Here is a 14,991-nt window from a genome sequence, read left to right as displayed (position 1 = left end):
CACTGTTGGTGTCCCTTTTCCACATATTTGTGGGGACATCTAAGGCCTGTCCAAGATAATCAAAAATTAGTGTGTGTGTGTGTGTGTGTGTGTAGAGTTGGGGATGGGAGAATGCTTAGATGCGGGGACATTGCTAGGTAGCGAAAATGGTTGGAGCACTGACCCACAGACAGAAATGTGCAAGACATTTACATATGCTAGTTTATAGATCCAGATTTAGAAGTAATTATTAGAACTAAAACTATGTGAGCGAGAAGCCTCCCATCATGATTAACATCCTTTCTGGAGTTGTTGTTGTTTTATTCATAACTTGCCACCCAATGGTTTGGGATGTTAGGTAACCAGAATAACAACAATCACATTTAGCACTCCAGTAGGTTCTGCTTTGTGAGCTTGGGGATTTGAGAAACAAGAGTAGTGCCAGTTCAATTTAAAATTATCAGGGTGCCATCATTTCTTGGGGAGGGGAGATGTGGGTGGAATAGTCACCACATTTTTAAAATATCAGAGTTGAAGTGGACTGTACTATGTTTAAGATCAAAACTCCATGAGCAAGATGTACGCACTGATACAGATTTGCTCTAATCTCTGGGTTAAAAAGAGTTCGGTCACACTGGCATTACCTGGGAGCTGGTCTGGTGTTTGGTTCCAAGCACACACACACATACACACACACACATACCCCTGCCCAATTTTATAGATCTATAATAATCCAAAGCAAAGGAAACCAGTGCAAGTTTACTTTGTTGCTGAGTAATAAGCAGAGTGAACATAATATTTACGTACACAGAGTTGTATCCAATGTTAATCCTATGTCGAGTAGATCCATTGAAAAGAATGGGACTTTATTTATTTATTTATTTATTTATTTATTTATTTGTGATACTTCTATATCACTAAATGCAATAAAATCCCTAAGGAGTTCACATATAAATATTAAAATCACATTTAAAATACAACATTAAAAAACATTCAAATTATAGTAATAGTACAGAACAATACAAGGAGCAGGAAGATGGAGAAGCATTATCAAATTTATTACAAGCCTGGGTGAACAAGTGTGATTTCAGGAGGTGTTTGAAACATGCCACACTTAAGTTAGACGAACACTGAATACAACCCATTATGGTACCATAACTAAAACAGGTTTAGGGTGGAGGGGGCAAAACTCATAGCACAAGCTGGAATTACATGCTTACTGTATATGCTTACTGTGGACCAAGTCCCATTGAATTCAGTGGGTCTTACTTCTGAGTAGACATGTATAGGGTTGCACTGTTGAAGTTGTAAGCATAAAGACAAATCCAGCTGTGTGCATTAGGGCAGCCTTCCCCAATCTGTTGCCTCCAGATGTTCTGGATTACAACTCCCATCATGGAGGTTTGGGGGTATGGGTGGGAGAAGAAGAATTCATCTATGCTTCACATTAAAACTGGAGAAGAATGTGGGGGTTGTAATGCTCCCCCCACCCCATATTTGAGGGAAGCGTTATGTATCCACCTAAGAATCATATTTCTGAGCTGGAAAATATGGCGTTTGGTCACATACTGAATTGCAGCCATAATTATTTCCAGTGGTTAACATCGTGCTGTGGCTCTCCTGAATTAATAAAAATATATGTGGCTTTCTCAGAGTAATTTTGAGTTATGCACTTCTAGTTTCTTGTAGCAGTAATCCTTCTTTGCTACAGATACTGTTGACTGTTTTCTGTGATACTGTTATCTTTGCTCTAAAACGAATTGGGTTTGCTGTGGCACAGGATGCTGCAGTGAGATGGCATCCTGTGAAGCCATCCTCCCTGACTCATCTCACTGTCTCGCTGCCAGTTTTGTAGTGTTGGCGGCTGCAGTGTTTCGACGTGTAGCTTTGTTCCAAGGGAGTTCTGGGACATAAAATGGGGTCTGCTGGACAGAAAACTGTTGAGTTCCCTCCTCCCACTCCACCCCCTGCAAGTCACTGTAATGTCTACCCCACATTCACAGCATGAGAATAGATTTCTCGGGGGGGGGGGCATTTCAGCCCAGTTCTAGGAAATAGGTAATTCCATATCTTGCTGCTTTAAGGAATAAAGCAGGGGCAGGCAGAAGGTAGATCTCCAGATGTTTTGGACTTCAATTCCTAGCAGGGGGTTGTGGGAGTTGAAATCCAAAACATCTGGAAATTGTCTTCTGCCTACCCATGCAATAAAGCATCCTACTTGATATAAGAGGTATCTTATGGCGATTGTCTTTCAAACAATTGGCTACCAATTTCTTGAGCTTCTGGCTTGACGCTGCAGCCTCTACGTAGGTAAAAGTATTATGCTTTTCAATTGCTTTAAGCAGATTAATTTTCAGACAGTTTAATAAGGGAAATCAGGGCATCTACCTGACATACTGATCTACAAGACACTCTTCAGCCACCTAAACTAGGTCATGTACCTTGTCAAGGACTTTTCAAAATATGCTTTCTTCAGTGAACAAAAAGCAGGATGAATATGGAATAGGAATTTTAAAAAGAATAAAAAAGGAGGGGATTGTGCATCAATGGAGCCACAGCATAAACCAAGACGAAATGAATATATATACCAATTCCTTCCCAGCAGAACCTTGCTGAAGCCCCTTGGTGGGGTGGACAGCTTTCTTTGGGTGCTTTGCACTGGATGCTTTGAATCTGAATCTGTAGCACAACAATAGGGCCTGACAGAATTTAGTTGCGAAAGGTTATGGGTACAGTTGGCTTTAGGCATGTATGAAGATTTCGTTGATGCGCGAAAAATTAACAAAAATGCCCCATTCACTACCTTGAACACGAGCACAATTGCAATTTTCAGGAAAAGCTTGCAGATTCTGTAGCTTGTGATCGCATTTGCAAAATGCATCCTTTTTGAAAAATGTGCACTTTAAAATTTGCATATTTCAAAAAAGATGTCAGTGTCTGGGCGGGGGAGGGGGCAATACGCATTTGTGTGCAAAAGTGCACTTTTTTCCTGTTCAAATATATGCACTTTTCCTGTTGGGGGTGGAGAGCGCCATTTGCATCTGTGACCATGAACAAGGCAAAACCAGCACTGGAGTGGTAAAAGGAAAGCCTTGACAGGCTTGAAAATCACTTGTTCTCCCATCCCTAATTTGGCTGGGACAGAGGAGCAGCAGCAGTTCTGAAAAGTGTTATAAATAAATATACCCAGTAATTTTTGTAAATCAGTCTCAATGTTCCTGAATTCCTCACTCTATAATTAGTCAGAAAATTAACATCTGACATATTACAGACATCAGGGGAAGTGTGTCAGGGTTGCCTCTGAGCATATAGAGTGTCAGACTAGCTCAGATTCTGAGGAAGAGCTGCAACATGTGCGGGAGGAACTTTCCTGGGCTTCAGAGGCACCACTGCATGGAGAGCCCCCCTCCTTCACACATCCCAGGGAGTGACAGCGGACAGGGGAGGCGAGGGAAGAACAACCTGAACTTTTAGACGCAGATGTGGGCACAAGTGGGAAGTCGCAGGGGCTGACCTTCGGCACTCTGCCCAATTGGCTCGGTGTCAGCAGCTGTGCCTGGAAGTGTCACGGGAGAGGGGGAAATCTTCCCCTCCCACCCCTTAAGTTAAGGGAGCTTGCCGCCTTTTTTCCCAAACGGAGATCAAGCTGCCAGGATTCCCTTTTTGCCCGGCTGAGAACTCCAAGAGTCCTCACCGGATGTTAGAGCACTGTCTGGTCCAGTTTTATTGGATGAGTTTCAGTTACTGAGGCCTGAGGATGTGGACAAGGTGCTTGGCCAAGTCCGATCGACCACTTGTGTGCTTGACCCTTGCCCTTCATGGCTTATTAAATCAAACAAGGAGGGGTTGTCCGGCTGGGTCCAGGAGGTTGTAAATTCCTCCTTGAGAGGGAGTGGTGCCTGCCGCTTTAAAAGAGACATACAGATACAAATTGCTAGAGACTCACAGAACACAAAAGAAACAACCTTCAGGGAGTTCAAAGGGGAGCTACGAAAGTTGATCTCCATTTGGAAAAAAAGGCACCATGCAGCGGTGCCTCTGAAGCCTGGGAAAGTTCCTCTCCCACATGTTGTAGCTCTTCCTCAGCATCTGAGCTCCTCTGACACTCTATATGCTCAGAGGCAACCCTGACAAAGTGTGTTTCACATAGTATTGTGTCAAGTTCAATATGTACTTCTTTATGACGCTATTAGACTTTATATGGTGGATCCTTTTTTATGTTCAAGTTATTTTAACTTTTGTTTTGTAGCATGCCTTGGTTTATGAGTGTACATCTCTGGAAGACATGAATAGTGAAGACAATTTACCTTTATTAAATGCAGGTATGTGTGCTAAATCTATAATGGTGGGAGTAATTCATGTGTTAACACTACGCTATATGTATGTAATTGCAGGGAGAAGCTGGCCTCATGCTCATATGATTTCTAATAAGAACCCAGTGTTTTCAGTGACCTGAGTAATATTCAAGTTCAACTTGATTAATATCCCCATAAATTAGCTTCAATCTACAACAGCATTATCCAGTGTGATTGCATGTTAACTCTGATACAGTTAGAAGAATTATTTTTGTACCACCTTTCAATCCTATTCCGAGGGCAATTTACAAAAAAGAATAAAACAATAACATGTGAATACAAACAAAACATAAGCTAAAAGGCCACAAGAACGTAAAAGCAGTATAAAACAATCAGCAAGATTAAAATTGTGTCTAAAAAGCTTCAGAAAATAAAAAGATCTTTGCAGGGTGTCAGAAAGACAATAAGGTAAGAGCCAGCCAAGCCTCTTTGGGGAGGGTGTTCCACAATGGTTGCCACCACCGAGAAGGCCCTCTCCCTGGCAGCCATCTGCTTCACTTCAGATGGCAGAGTTACCTATAGGAAGCCCTCTACTGAATATCATAACCTATGGGTGGGTACATATGGAGACAGCTGGTCCTTTAGGTACCGTTGTCTTAAACCATGAAGTACTTTAAAGATCAAAACCAGCACTCCCACCTGGAAATGGACTGGGAGCCAAGACAGTTGATGTAACACATAATATCAGCCCAGCATTTTGCACTAACTACAGTTTCTGAACAGTTGTCAAAGGATGGATCATGTGTAGTGCATTACAGTAGTCTGTTAACAGAGCGTGGATAGCAGAGGCCAGGCTGTTTCTGTCTAGGTAGGATTGCAGCTTACGTACCAGGCTAAGCCAGCAAAGGTATACTGAGTCACAGTCACAAAGGTGTACTTCCAGTGACAAAGATGGATCAACGCGCATCCCCAAACTGTGAACCTGTTGCTTCAGGGAGGGAACAATCCTGTCTAGTACAGGATAAACACCAATCCCTTGAGCAGACAAACCACCCACTCAGAGTACTTCCATCTTCTCTGGATTGTGCTTCACTTTAGTGGCCCTCATCCAGCCCATTACTGTGGCCATAATTAAGATTCTTTCTAATAGTTAGCCCAGACCTCTTGTATAATTCATAATTTTATCTAGGTGATACGATGTATGCATTTCCCATCTGTTGTGCTTTACCTATAATCTATGTACTTTCACGTATGTATCAAAAGACATAAGATGCAATAGAAGCTAGACACACACATGTACATAAAGTTATTATGTTTATCCTCTGCATTTCACTATCTTGAACTGTTTATGGTATTCTTTGCCATTCTGGAAGTAGAATAGGAGAGTCAGAAAAAACTCTTGGTGGATTATGAAGTCTAAAGCTAGAAGACCATTGACATTATTCTTAATATATGGAGCTCAAGTCCCAAGTGAGTTATGAAGCACTTATTAAGTGAGTAGGAATGAGGAATGAATGGCTAATCTCATAGATGCTCATCACTATTCCATTTTTATCTAAAGACATTTTGGGGTTTTACTGCTATTCATATATCAATTTAGAATCTTAACGTTAAAGTAATATCTCTTTCCTTTGTGTGTTTTATGAAAAAAGTAATTTTGTTTAAAAAATTAAAGAGAAGATTCCAGGAAGGCTCATGGCCATGTTAAAGGAAGTGGGGACCCTCTGACTATCTTGCCAATTCACCTTCCTTTCCAGAAAACTATGTTGCCTTCTTGCTTTTTTTAGAAAGTTCTCCTTATTAGACCCATCAGTAGGGTCAATGACACCGATGTAAAGCAAAATTCATTTTTCTCTGTTTGGAAGTTTTTTTCTGAAACAGAATTAAACTTAGAAGTATATGTAAGAATCTGTTTCTTTTTTGTTCCATATGCTTCATGGATCAGTGGGTGGTTGGGTAGGTAACAGAAGTGAAAGGTTATGTCCCACAGGAGTGAGTAATAGCAATATAGTTTGCTGAATCTGCTTGTTGATATCCTTTTGAAGGTAATACTTTTTTCAGAGATCAGAGCAGAGATAATGCATTCATTGGAATTATACTGCACAGAGTGCCTGGATCAATAGGAAATTGTACCAAGGTGGCTTTTAAGGGACTGAAACTACAGAATGAAATCTTTTATAGTTTTTGACCAATGTGTACCTTGCAGAGAATCATTAACAATGCACACAGAACTTTAGTGATCCATAAGAAGAATAAAGACATTTCTCAGTCATTGTAGTAGCTGAAATGTGCCACTAATCCAACTCCCCTAGGTCTATAAACACTGCAAAACCATAGTACACTGCAATTTTTGTTGTTCTGAAGCCCCTTGCACTGGCTTTTGTGGAATAAAAGGCCTGGTTCAGGATTACAAGAGTTTGTGTTCTGCTTGCTTGCTTATGGCATGTTCTTCAAACGCAAACCATGGTCATAGATTTGGTTAGAACAAAATATTTTAAAACTTTGTTCACAGCAACATCTTTTATATGACATCAGATTCAGCTGTGCATTTTATGCCCTTCCCCAATCTGGCACCCTCCAGATGTTTTTGGTTTCAACTCCCATCAGCCCCTGCCAGCATGACCAGTGTTCAGGGATGATGGGGTCTGTTGTTCAAAACATCTGGAGGGAACAAGGTTGGGAAAAATTGCCCTAGATACTGGGTCTGACTCCTGGCATTACTCTTCATTTCCTTGTTCTCCCTGCCCCTTCTCCTCTCTGTATCTATATTCTGGCTTCCCTTCCGATCAACCCCTTGGCCTTTTTTCTCAGTTGTTTTACTTAGAAGTCAGTTGTGCCTCTCCTGCCACTTTGCTTCAGTGCTGTTGATTTTATGAGGATGGGGGTAGGGGGTGGGGCAGACTCATTGTGACTGGCTAGCCAATAGAGAGATGGTGTTCCTATCTACTTCTGTAGCGGCTATGGCAATGTTGTACATCCATCCTCTCTCTGAAAAAGGATCCAATTCCATATAGAAAGTATGGCATGACTGAAGCCTGCATTAGCAGTATGGGTGCCAGATACGTTACTACATGAAACTGCCTTCAAAATTAATGCCTTGATTTGATGTTCTATCTTCGTTGGCCCTGTAGTAATGGTACACCCTATTTGTCTATAACAGCTTATGGACATAGCACATTACTTCCATTGTTGATTTTTTTTGTTTTGTTATTAAATAAAGTATACTTCATCTTTTGAGAAACCTGTGTGGTTGAACTGATTTCCTATTACTAAAAATGGAGATTCAAAACTGTCTCACTGATAGAATCTCATTATACTTTTCAAAACCAATTGATTAAACAATGTGTTAAAATTGGTCACGCTACATATCAGTTCAGGATTACCCTTGCTTCTTCTTGCAATGTGCTGATCATTTGGCTTCGAGCCAGCAAAACCTTTCATTATACCAACTGAACAACAGGAACATCAGTTCAACAACAGGAAGCATACCTGGCACTCAGGTATTAACTATCTTTCTGAAGTCAGTTACTGTTACATATTATTCTGTAGTGTACCAGAAAGCATGAAATAAAGACACAGAGAGAATGTTTTCATATAATGTAAATAGTTCTCATAATATGAATGGCCTATTCTGCACATGTCTTAAAAAGAAGTTATATTGAAGGTCTTTAAACACGTGTCTGCATACAGCCACAATATCTAGCTTCTTCACTTTCACCTGGATGTGGAGCCAGAGACCATTCATAGCACATGGTTTTAATGGTATCAGCTGCTTGTTGAGGTTTAACTATTTATTTGTCAGCTAGGTTTTCTTTTATCTACTATGCCAGTAGTCGTGAGCCTTTAATCTTATTGCAGCTGATAAATCCAGCATCTACAGTACTTAGTAGAATTTAGTTGTCTTCAGTTTGGGTAGCATAAACTAAGGGGTCTGCCTTTAATTTATTGAAATATGCATAATAAATTAAAAGCAGGATAATATTTTTGTGGACTTTAATGTTTAAATGACTGAGAGACAGAAAGAGATAAATAACTTGCGTAATAAACCACTGTGATAACTTTTGAACAAAAATATAGCTGCAATTAAGCAATCCCATCATTTTTCCCCCTTTTGCAGTGTTAAAAAATCCAATCTGTAAGTTGTATAGATTCCCCACTTCTGACAACAAGTGGATGTGTGTACGGGAACAGATGTCTGAGAGCACTCTTTCTTTTCATATTCCCAAGGAACTCATCAACCTGCACATAAAGGAAGATATGAGAAGGTAAGGGAAACAGTATGAAAAAGTAAAAGTAAGCTATAAAACTGTCTTTATAACATCAATAGTAGAAGTTGACTGAAATCCCTGAATTCACTAATAGCAATTCAGAGTTGCAACCTGCTGAGTCTGCTGCTGTCAGGGCTGAGCCACACAAACAGCTGTGGGAGGTAAGCTGGAAGCCAAGAGGCAGAAGCTGAGCAAGAGTTGAGGGCCTAAGCCAGGAATGCACAGGGACATCAACAAGACCTTGTTGCTCAGACAAGGTCCCAGCCCAAACAGAAGGCCTTTGATAGTCCTCATCTAGGTGGATCCCATGACCAGCCTAGGTGGGTAGGGCTAGTTCAGAGCCTGGAAATACTTGATTGCCAGTTGTTCACAGCTGCAGTTCTGATTACTCACCATGGTTGCTAAGGAGTTAGGACTCCCAATTTTCAATCACCATTGAACCCATAGCAGAAGCCATAAATGTTATGATAAGGACACATAAGAATATACAAAGAGCATAGGTCAATATGAAGCAACAAAACCCAAATATACATCTAATTTTAAAGTGAATTTATTAGTTTAAATTGAATTAGATTTTAAATTCCAGGTGCCCAAGCACTCACATAGAGCCTAGACTCTAGGGTATTTACTGACAAATTGATTTTCTTTCCCAAACTGTTTTAAAGACTCCCTTTGTACTTGTAGCGTGTCATTATCTTAGCCATTACAGAACTTCCAATTATAGTAGCCCAAAGTACTTGCAGTGATACAGGAACTTAAAAGCTGTAGGTGACGTTAATGGAGCCATACCAAATTAAAATCAACAATGCCTGTTGAATTGACTGTTTATTTAATTGATATCCTGCCTTTCCACCAAAAATGGCAGTTCATTGCATGGCAATGAATATGAGCCAGCAGTGTGATGCGGCAGCTAAAAAAGCAAATGCAATCTTGGGCATTAACAGAAGCATAGTGTCCAGATCATGGGAAGTAATAGTTCCCCTCTATTCTGTGTAGTCAGGCCACATTTGGCCATTTCTGGGTGACCCATTTTATGAAGGACATTGATAAGTTGGAGAAGACCAACCAGGGTGGTGAGGGCTCTGAAAACAAAGTCCTTTGAGGAATGGTTGAGAGAGCCAGGTGTGTTTAGCCTGGAGAAGAGAAAATTAAGGGGAAACATGATAGCAATGTTCAAACATCTGAAACCTGTCATGCAGAAGATGGAGCAGACTTGTTCTTTGTCACACCAGAAAGCAGGTCTATAACCAATGGGTGGAAATTTCAGAAAAGCAGATTTTGGCTAAACGTTAGGAGAAACTTCCTAACATTGAGAGCTATCAGCAGTGGAACAGATTGCCTTGGGAGGTGGTGGGTTCTTCTTCGCTGGAAGTATTTAAGCAGAGGCTGGATGGCCATCTGTCAGGGATGCTGTAGCTTCACCATGCAATGCAGAGCCTGCATTGACGGTGTTGGACTGGATGATCTCTGAGGTCCCTTCCAGCTCCAGGATTCGAGGTAAAATGGTTTACTAGCAGCTTTATTATCTTAAATCTCTCAGGCTTTATTTGTGGCTATGAACAGTACAATTTTACTGCTTTTCTGTCCGTCTTTCTTTGCAGTATCTGTAATAATGTTAGTGCCATTTATTTCAGTGAAGTTATGCAAAGGCTGACTTTAGGCAATTAACTCCTGTGGTAGGTAGCCAATGTGTATGAGTGCTGAGTAGATTAACATAATGAAAGCCTTTGGCCAGTATAATTACACTGATAGTCATCAATCCATTAATCTTGCCACAGGCTTATGCTTAAACAGAATAAAATGCATTAAAATGGTAAGAGAGAAACATTGCAAATTTAAATTTTAACATGCTTCCTTTTTTGACCATAGTATTAGTATTATAGTAATATTACAAAGTATTATACTCATATTGAGCATTATCCTAACATTGCAAAGAAACACAAATAATAGAAGCGAAGGCAGTATCCAGCGGTGACATTCTGCAAACCCAAATAGTGCTAGCGGAGTTCCGCTGAATCTTTCCATTGCACAAGCAGTTGTCCATTACACTTATGCAACCAGTTGTGTGAGCAGCTGTGCAACCAGCTGGCACATCATGTTGTGCAACACATTGCACAATGGATCCAAGAAGTTGTGTAACAGGCTGTACAGCATATTTGCACAACACATTGCACAAGAGTTATGCAAAACCCCTTGCACAACCATGCTTATGCAAACGTAACTTTAGTTGGATTCTTCCCTTGTGCATAGTTCAGAACCTAGTTTATGCTAGCGCAACGTCATTTGTGCTAACAGAATGACACAGTTGGATGCCGCCCTACATATCCAGTAATAGAAATTAAGTGTATATCTAACCAAATCTAAATAATGATAATAAGGGTGCTATCCACAGTCCATTTTAAGTTGTCATGCAACTGTTTTCAAAAGCCAATTCGAGAAGCTTCATTCTAATTCACTATGGTTCTATTCACTTCAAAATGGAAAATGTCTGACCAACATATTAAGGGAGCACTAGAGAGCCCCTTTAGTCAAGGTGAGTTGCAAACAAAAGGTTCCACCATTATAAGCCTCAAACGTCTACTGCTTACAAAAACTATACCTCTTGAACTAATAACTTGAAACTTGGCATCCATAATCTACCTTATGCAGTCTTCATTTGTGCAAAATGTCAAACAGAACTGATACAAATTGCCACAGATACAGAAAGTTAAAAAGTGCTGAAACACATTTTTACTTCTATATCCAAGCTGCAGCTCAGCGTTTCATATATTTATTTCAAATTCTGGGAAAACTATTGATGCACTTTATTTCGGTTTGTCAAGGAGGTGTGTCTTTAATTGGTGTGGTGAAATTCTGAGTGGTGGTTTAAAAGTTATCAAAGTTTTTCTGCCCCATGAAAGCCCATGGCAACAACTGCTGGCACGGCACGCTCAGTTTCATTCTGAAGTTAGAATGCTGCAAGTACTCCAGTATTTTGAGAGGAATTCCAGTGTTCCTGTCTGCATTCTGACTGTGTGTGTGGGGGCGGTAATCAGGAAACTGTCAACTGAGATAAGAGTGAGGTAATTTTGAAGGCTGGAAGAATCACTGTCACTGATTGATATATCACTGATGAAAAGAGGGAGGAAAAGGAAAAAGCTATGCTGGTATCCTGTGCAGGTTTACTCAGAGGTAAGCTATTCTAAACATACAGGGACATATCTATTTATTTGTGCACATCTGTTCAGCTAATGACTTGTTTGTGCTTGTTTTTTAGTTTGTGTTTTTGTTTTTTTCAGAGCACTGTAATAATAAATTTCCTTTTTAAAACCTGGGAAAACCAATGATAAAAAAATGCCTGTTTAAGATCAGAGTTAACACTACGTCATGTTGGCTCAAGCTCCACAAAGCCAAGAAATTGGAAAGCTACGGTTGATGCCTTGACAGACATGCCCTGAGATCAGTAATGATGTTGTGCAATGCCAGAAACTGGCATAGGTCAGCTCATCGGAGGGTTCCTCTAGCAACACAGTAAGGTTCATATGCTTCATAAAGCAATACAGGACCAGGACAACGTGGGCATCTTTGCTGGTCCCAGGCACTCCATCATCCCTATCTAGATTTGGGCCTGAAAGACCAAGGAAAAGTGTGGGTGCATGGAGGATAACTTGTAAGCAAGCACAATGTATAACATTGTATAATATCATTACTCAACATGGGGCACGTCTGTTAAGGTTAAGCCTTAGCTTAGAATTTTCTGGCTTTCTGGAGCTTGAGCCAACATGAGACAGACTTAACTCTGATCTTAAACCAACAATTTTTTAAATCACTGAATAATACATAAAGATCTTCTGCAATAGAGATATTAAGCAACTTGTATCAAAGTATCTTTCGTTAAATAACTTGTGAATCACAGGCTTTCATCCCAAAGTTAAATGGATTGGCCCTGACTTAGAAAACTATGGAAGGTAGGTTCTACATATGCAGTTGTGCTTTCCCTTTCTTCAGATGATAGCTCCCATCTACGGTACCACACACACACACATACATCAATGCAAACACACCATCTTCATTAGCTGCAGTAGATACTGGTGGCTCCAATGTCAGTGGGGTGGTGAATCCGTTCCGGGTCTCAGTCAGAACCAGTAGTAACTCTAAAGGAGCTCTCCAGGGTGTGCACCTTGGATAGCTTCTGTAGAGTTCTGACTGAAACCCAGAGTGGGTTCAGCATCTCACTAACATTAGAGCCACTAACATCCACTGACTAGCTTCTTTTTAAACTCTGGCGAGTGAAGACACCAGAGGGGAGGGAATCCCAAGGCTGCTATTCATACAGTGTGAGCAAAACCCCTTGAACCTGCAGAAAGGAATTTGCTGGATCTTAGGGCCAAAACAGAACATTACTTTAAAGATGTAGCTGTCTTTTATAGTGCCGATGTATACAACTGCTTGGCGCTATAAATTGCAGGTGCAGAGGGCCCAATTGAACTAGGGACTACCGTGAGAGGAAGAATTAAAGCCCCCTACTCCGACCCTCGGGTCCCAATCTAGATTGGGGCCCATGCACTTTCACTAGAGTAAAAACATAAACAAAAGATTAAGTTGCTTGCTACATCTTTAAAGTAATGTCTGCTTTGGCCCTCAGTGGAAAGTCTAAGCATGTGGACTAAGGCTCATCATGATTTACTTTTCCCTATGTATTGTGAGTGACATGCTATAACTGCATGGACAGCAATTTTTGCATTGCTTTAGAACAAGATTGCCCATGGTATAAGCTCCTTGGTGCAAAGTTATGTTATCTAACCACCGTTACATTATCTAAAAGTAATCAGTTTCTTTTTCATGTGAGTATAGAACAAAAATGTACTATGTTTATTTATGTATTGATTTAGACATTTGGGCGCAATTCAATGGCCGCTAGTCAGCAGCTAGATGGCCATAGGATAGATTGGTTCCCAGAGAACTGACCCCACCCCCTCCTGTGCCACCTCGTAGGCAGCGCAGATCGGCCCTGTGCTCCGCACTCGTAAGAGCAGTGCAGAGAGGCAGAAATAGGGCATTCCCGGGGGCAGGACAGGGCAGGGAGGTCGGAAATGCCAGTACAACACATCCTGTGTGTTGTCCGGCTGCCGCTTCCCACACTCCGAGGTCCCACAGCTAGACAGCTGAAATCAGCTATTTAGCCGCAAAAGCAGGGCAGGGGGAGTATCCGCTCCTCACCACTGTTCCCGCCCTGCACTGGATAGGTGGTCGCCTCCCAGGGTCGGAGGCAACTGTCAATCTCAATAGGATTGCTCCCTCTGTCTGCCAAACCCCCAATTGTTTAAAATATCCAAATTTAATAAAAGCAGGGGATGTTAAGTGTTAAAAATATCCCAAACCAAAGCATTAGATATTTAGTACGTAACTCAAGTGAGGGAAATATCTGTAGCATTGCAAATTACATGGGCCTCTTTCTAACTTCTCCAACTTTTGCAGAACACCACCCAAAATGGGATGTGAAAACCCTCAATTTCTGTAAGGGATTATTAATATCCTTAACTAAAATGTGTTTACATCCTCTTCAATAAAGTATATTAGATGGGCTAGAGAACAGGAACCTAGAAGGCCAAACTCATTTGTGTCCTTAGAGCAGTCATTTACATTTAACGAAAAAGGGAAATTGAAAAGGACAAGTTCTATTCCTCAGTACTAACCCTGTTAACTCTGAAGTAAGCCCACTGAGTTTAATGGGAATTACTTCCAAGTAAGTATGCTTAAAATTACAGTGACAGGGTGTGAAGCATTATTCTGGCAATCGGCATTTGGATTGGATTGCTTATTTGCTTTTTATTACAATTTGCCACATCAGACGCTGAATGGGAATAGTAAAGGTAGATTGCTATTAAGCATCGCTAAAGATACTACAATTGCAATATATTAAATATTATAGCTGATAATAAAATATTTTCATTCGTACCGTATAATTTAATGACTTGCCTTCAGTGAGCTACAAAGGAGGGGTCATAAACTTATAAATGTCCATAAGTAGATACCATTTTTGATCAGGACATAATAAAAAATTATTTTGAAATATTTTTACATATAAAATATTACCTTGGGATGAAACCCCCAGTCCATTAAATGTACTATTTATTCTATTCCATTATCTTATAATATCTGTTCATGAGCTGAGAAATATTGTAAGCATACACGTTCTTCCTGTCCTGCTGGAATATGCAAACCAAGCAGTATGTAAAGCTAAATCTATAAATCAAGAAAAGTGATCAGAGAAAGGGTATTTTAAGAAGATACTCTGAACTAAAGTCTGCTTTCAAAAATACTTAACTGATTCCCAGTAGAAGTTAATGAGAACAGCATGCGTCTGCATTAAAAGACAGGTTTAGCACTTAAACAAAGAGGATTTTCACTGTTTTATGCAAGGTTTAGCCACCTGCTCCTGATTTCAGATCAACCTTTAAGATGGGGGG

General features: G+C 40.5%; 1 protein-coding gene across 3 annotated transcripts in view; it reads left to right on the top strand.

The window, feature by feature from the left end:
* INPP4B (inositol polyphosphate-4-phosphatase type II B) overlaps positions 1 to 14,991 on the top strand; it is a 436,581-nt gene that overhangs the window by 289,962 nt on the left and 131,628 nt on the right. For all 3 annotated transcript variants that reach the window (XM_084856160.1, XM_084856159.1, XM_084856161.1), the window contains exons 10-11: positions 4,229 to 4,301; positions 8,392 to 8,539. In XM_084856160.1, the coding sequence (XP_084712286.1) occupies positions 4,229 to 4,301; positions 8,392 to 8,539 (221 nt within the window). The remainder of the gene's footprint in view (positions 1 to 4,228; positions 4,302 to 8,391; positions 8,540 to 14,991) is intronic.

This window comes from Heloderma suspectum, chromosome 5 (assembly GCF_057233095.1).
Source record: "Heloderma suspectum isolate Gila_16-S chromosome 5, 16-S_ref, whole genome shotgun sequence".
Lineage (NCBI taxonomy): Eukaryota > Metazoa > Chordata > Lepidosauria > Squamata > Helodermatidae > Heloderma > Heloderma suspectum.
This window is presented reverse-complemented; position numbering and strand designations above follow the sequence as displayed.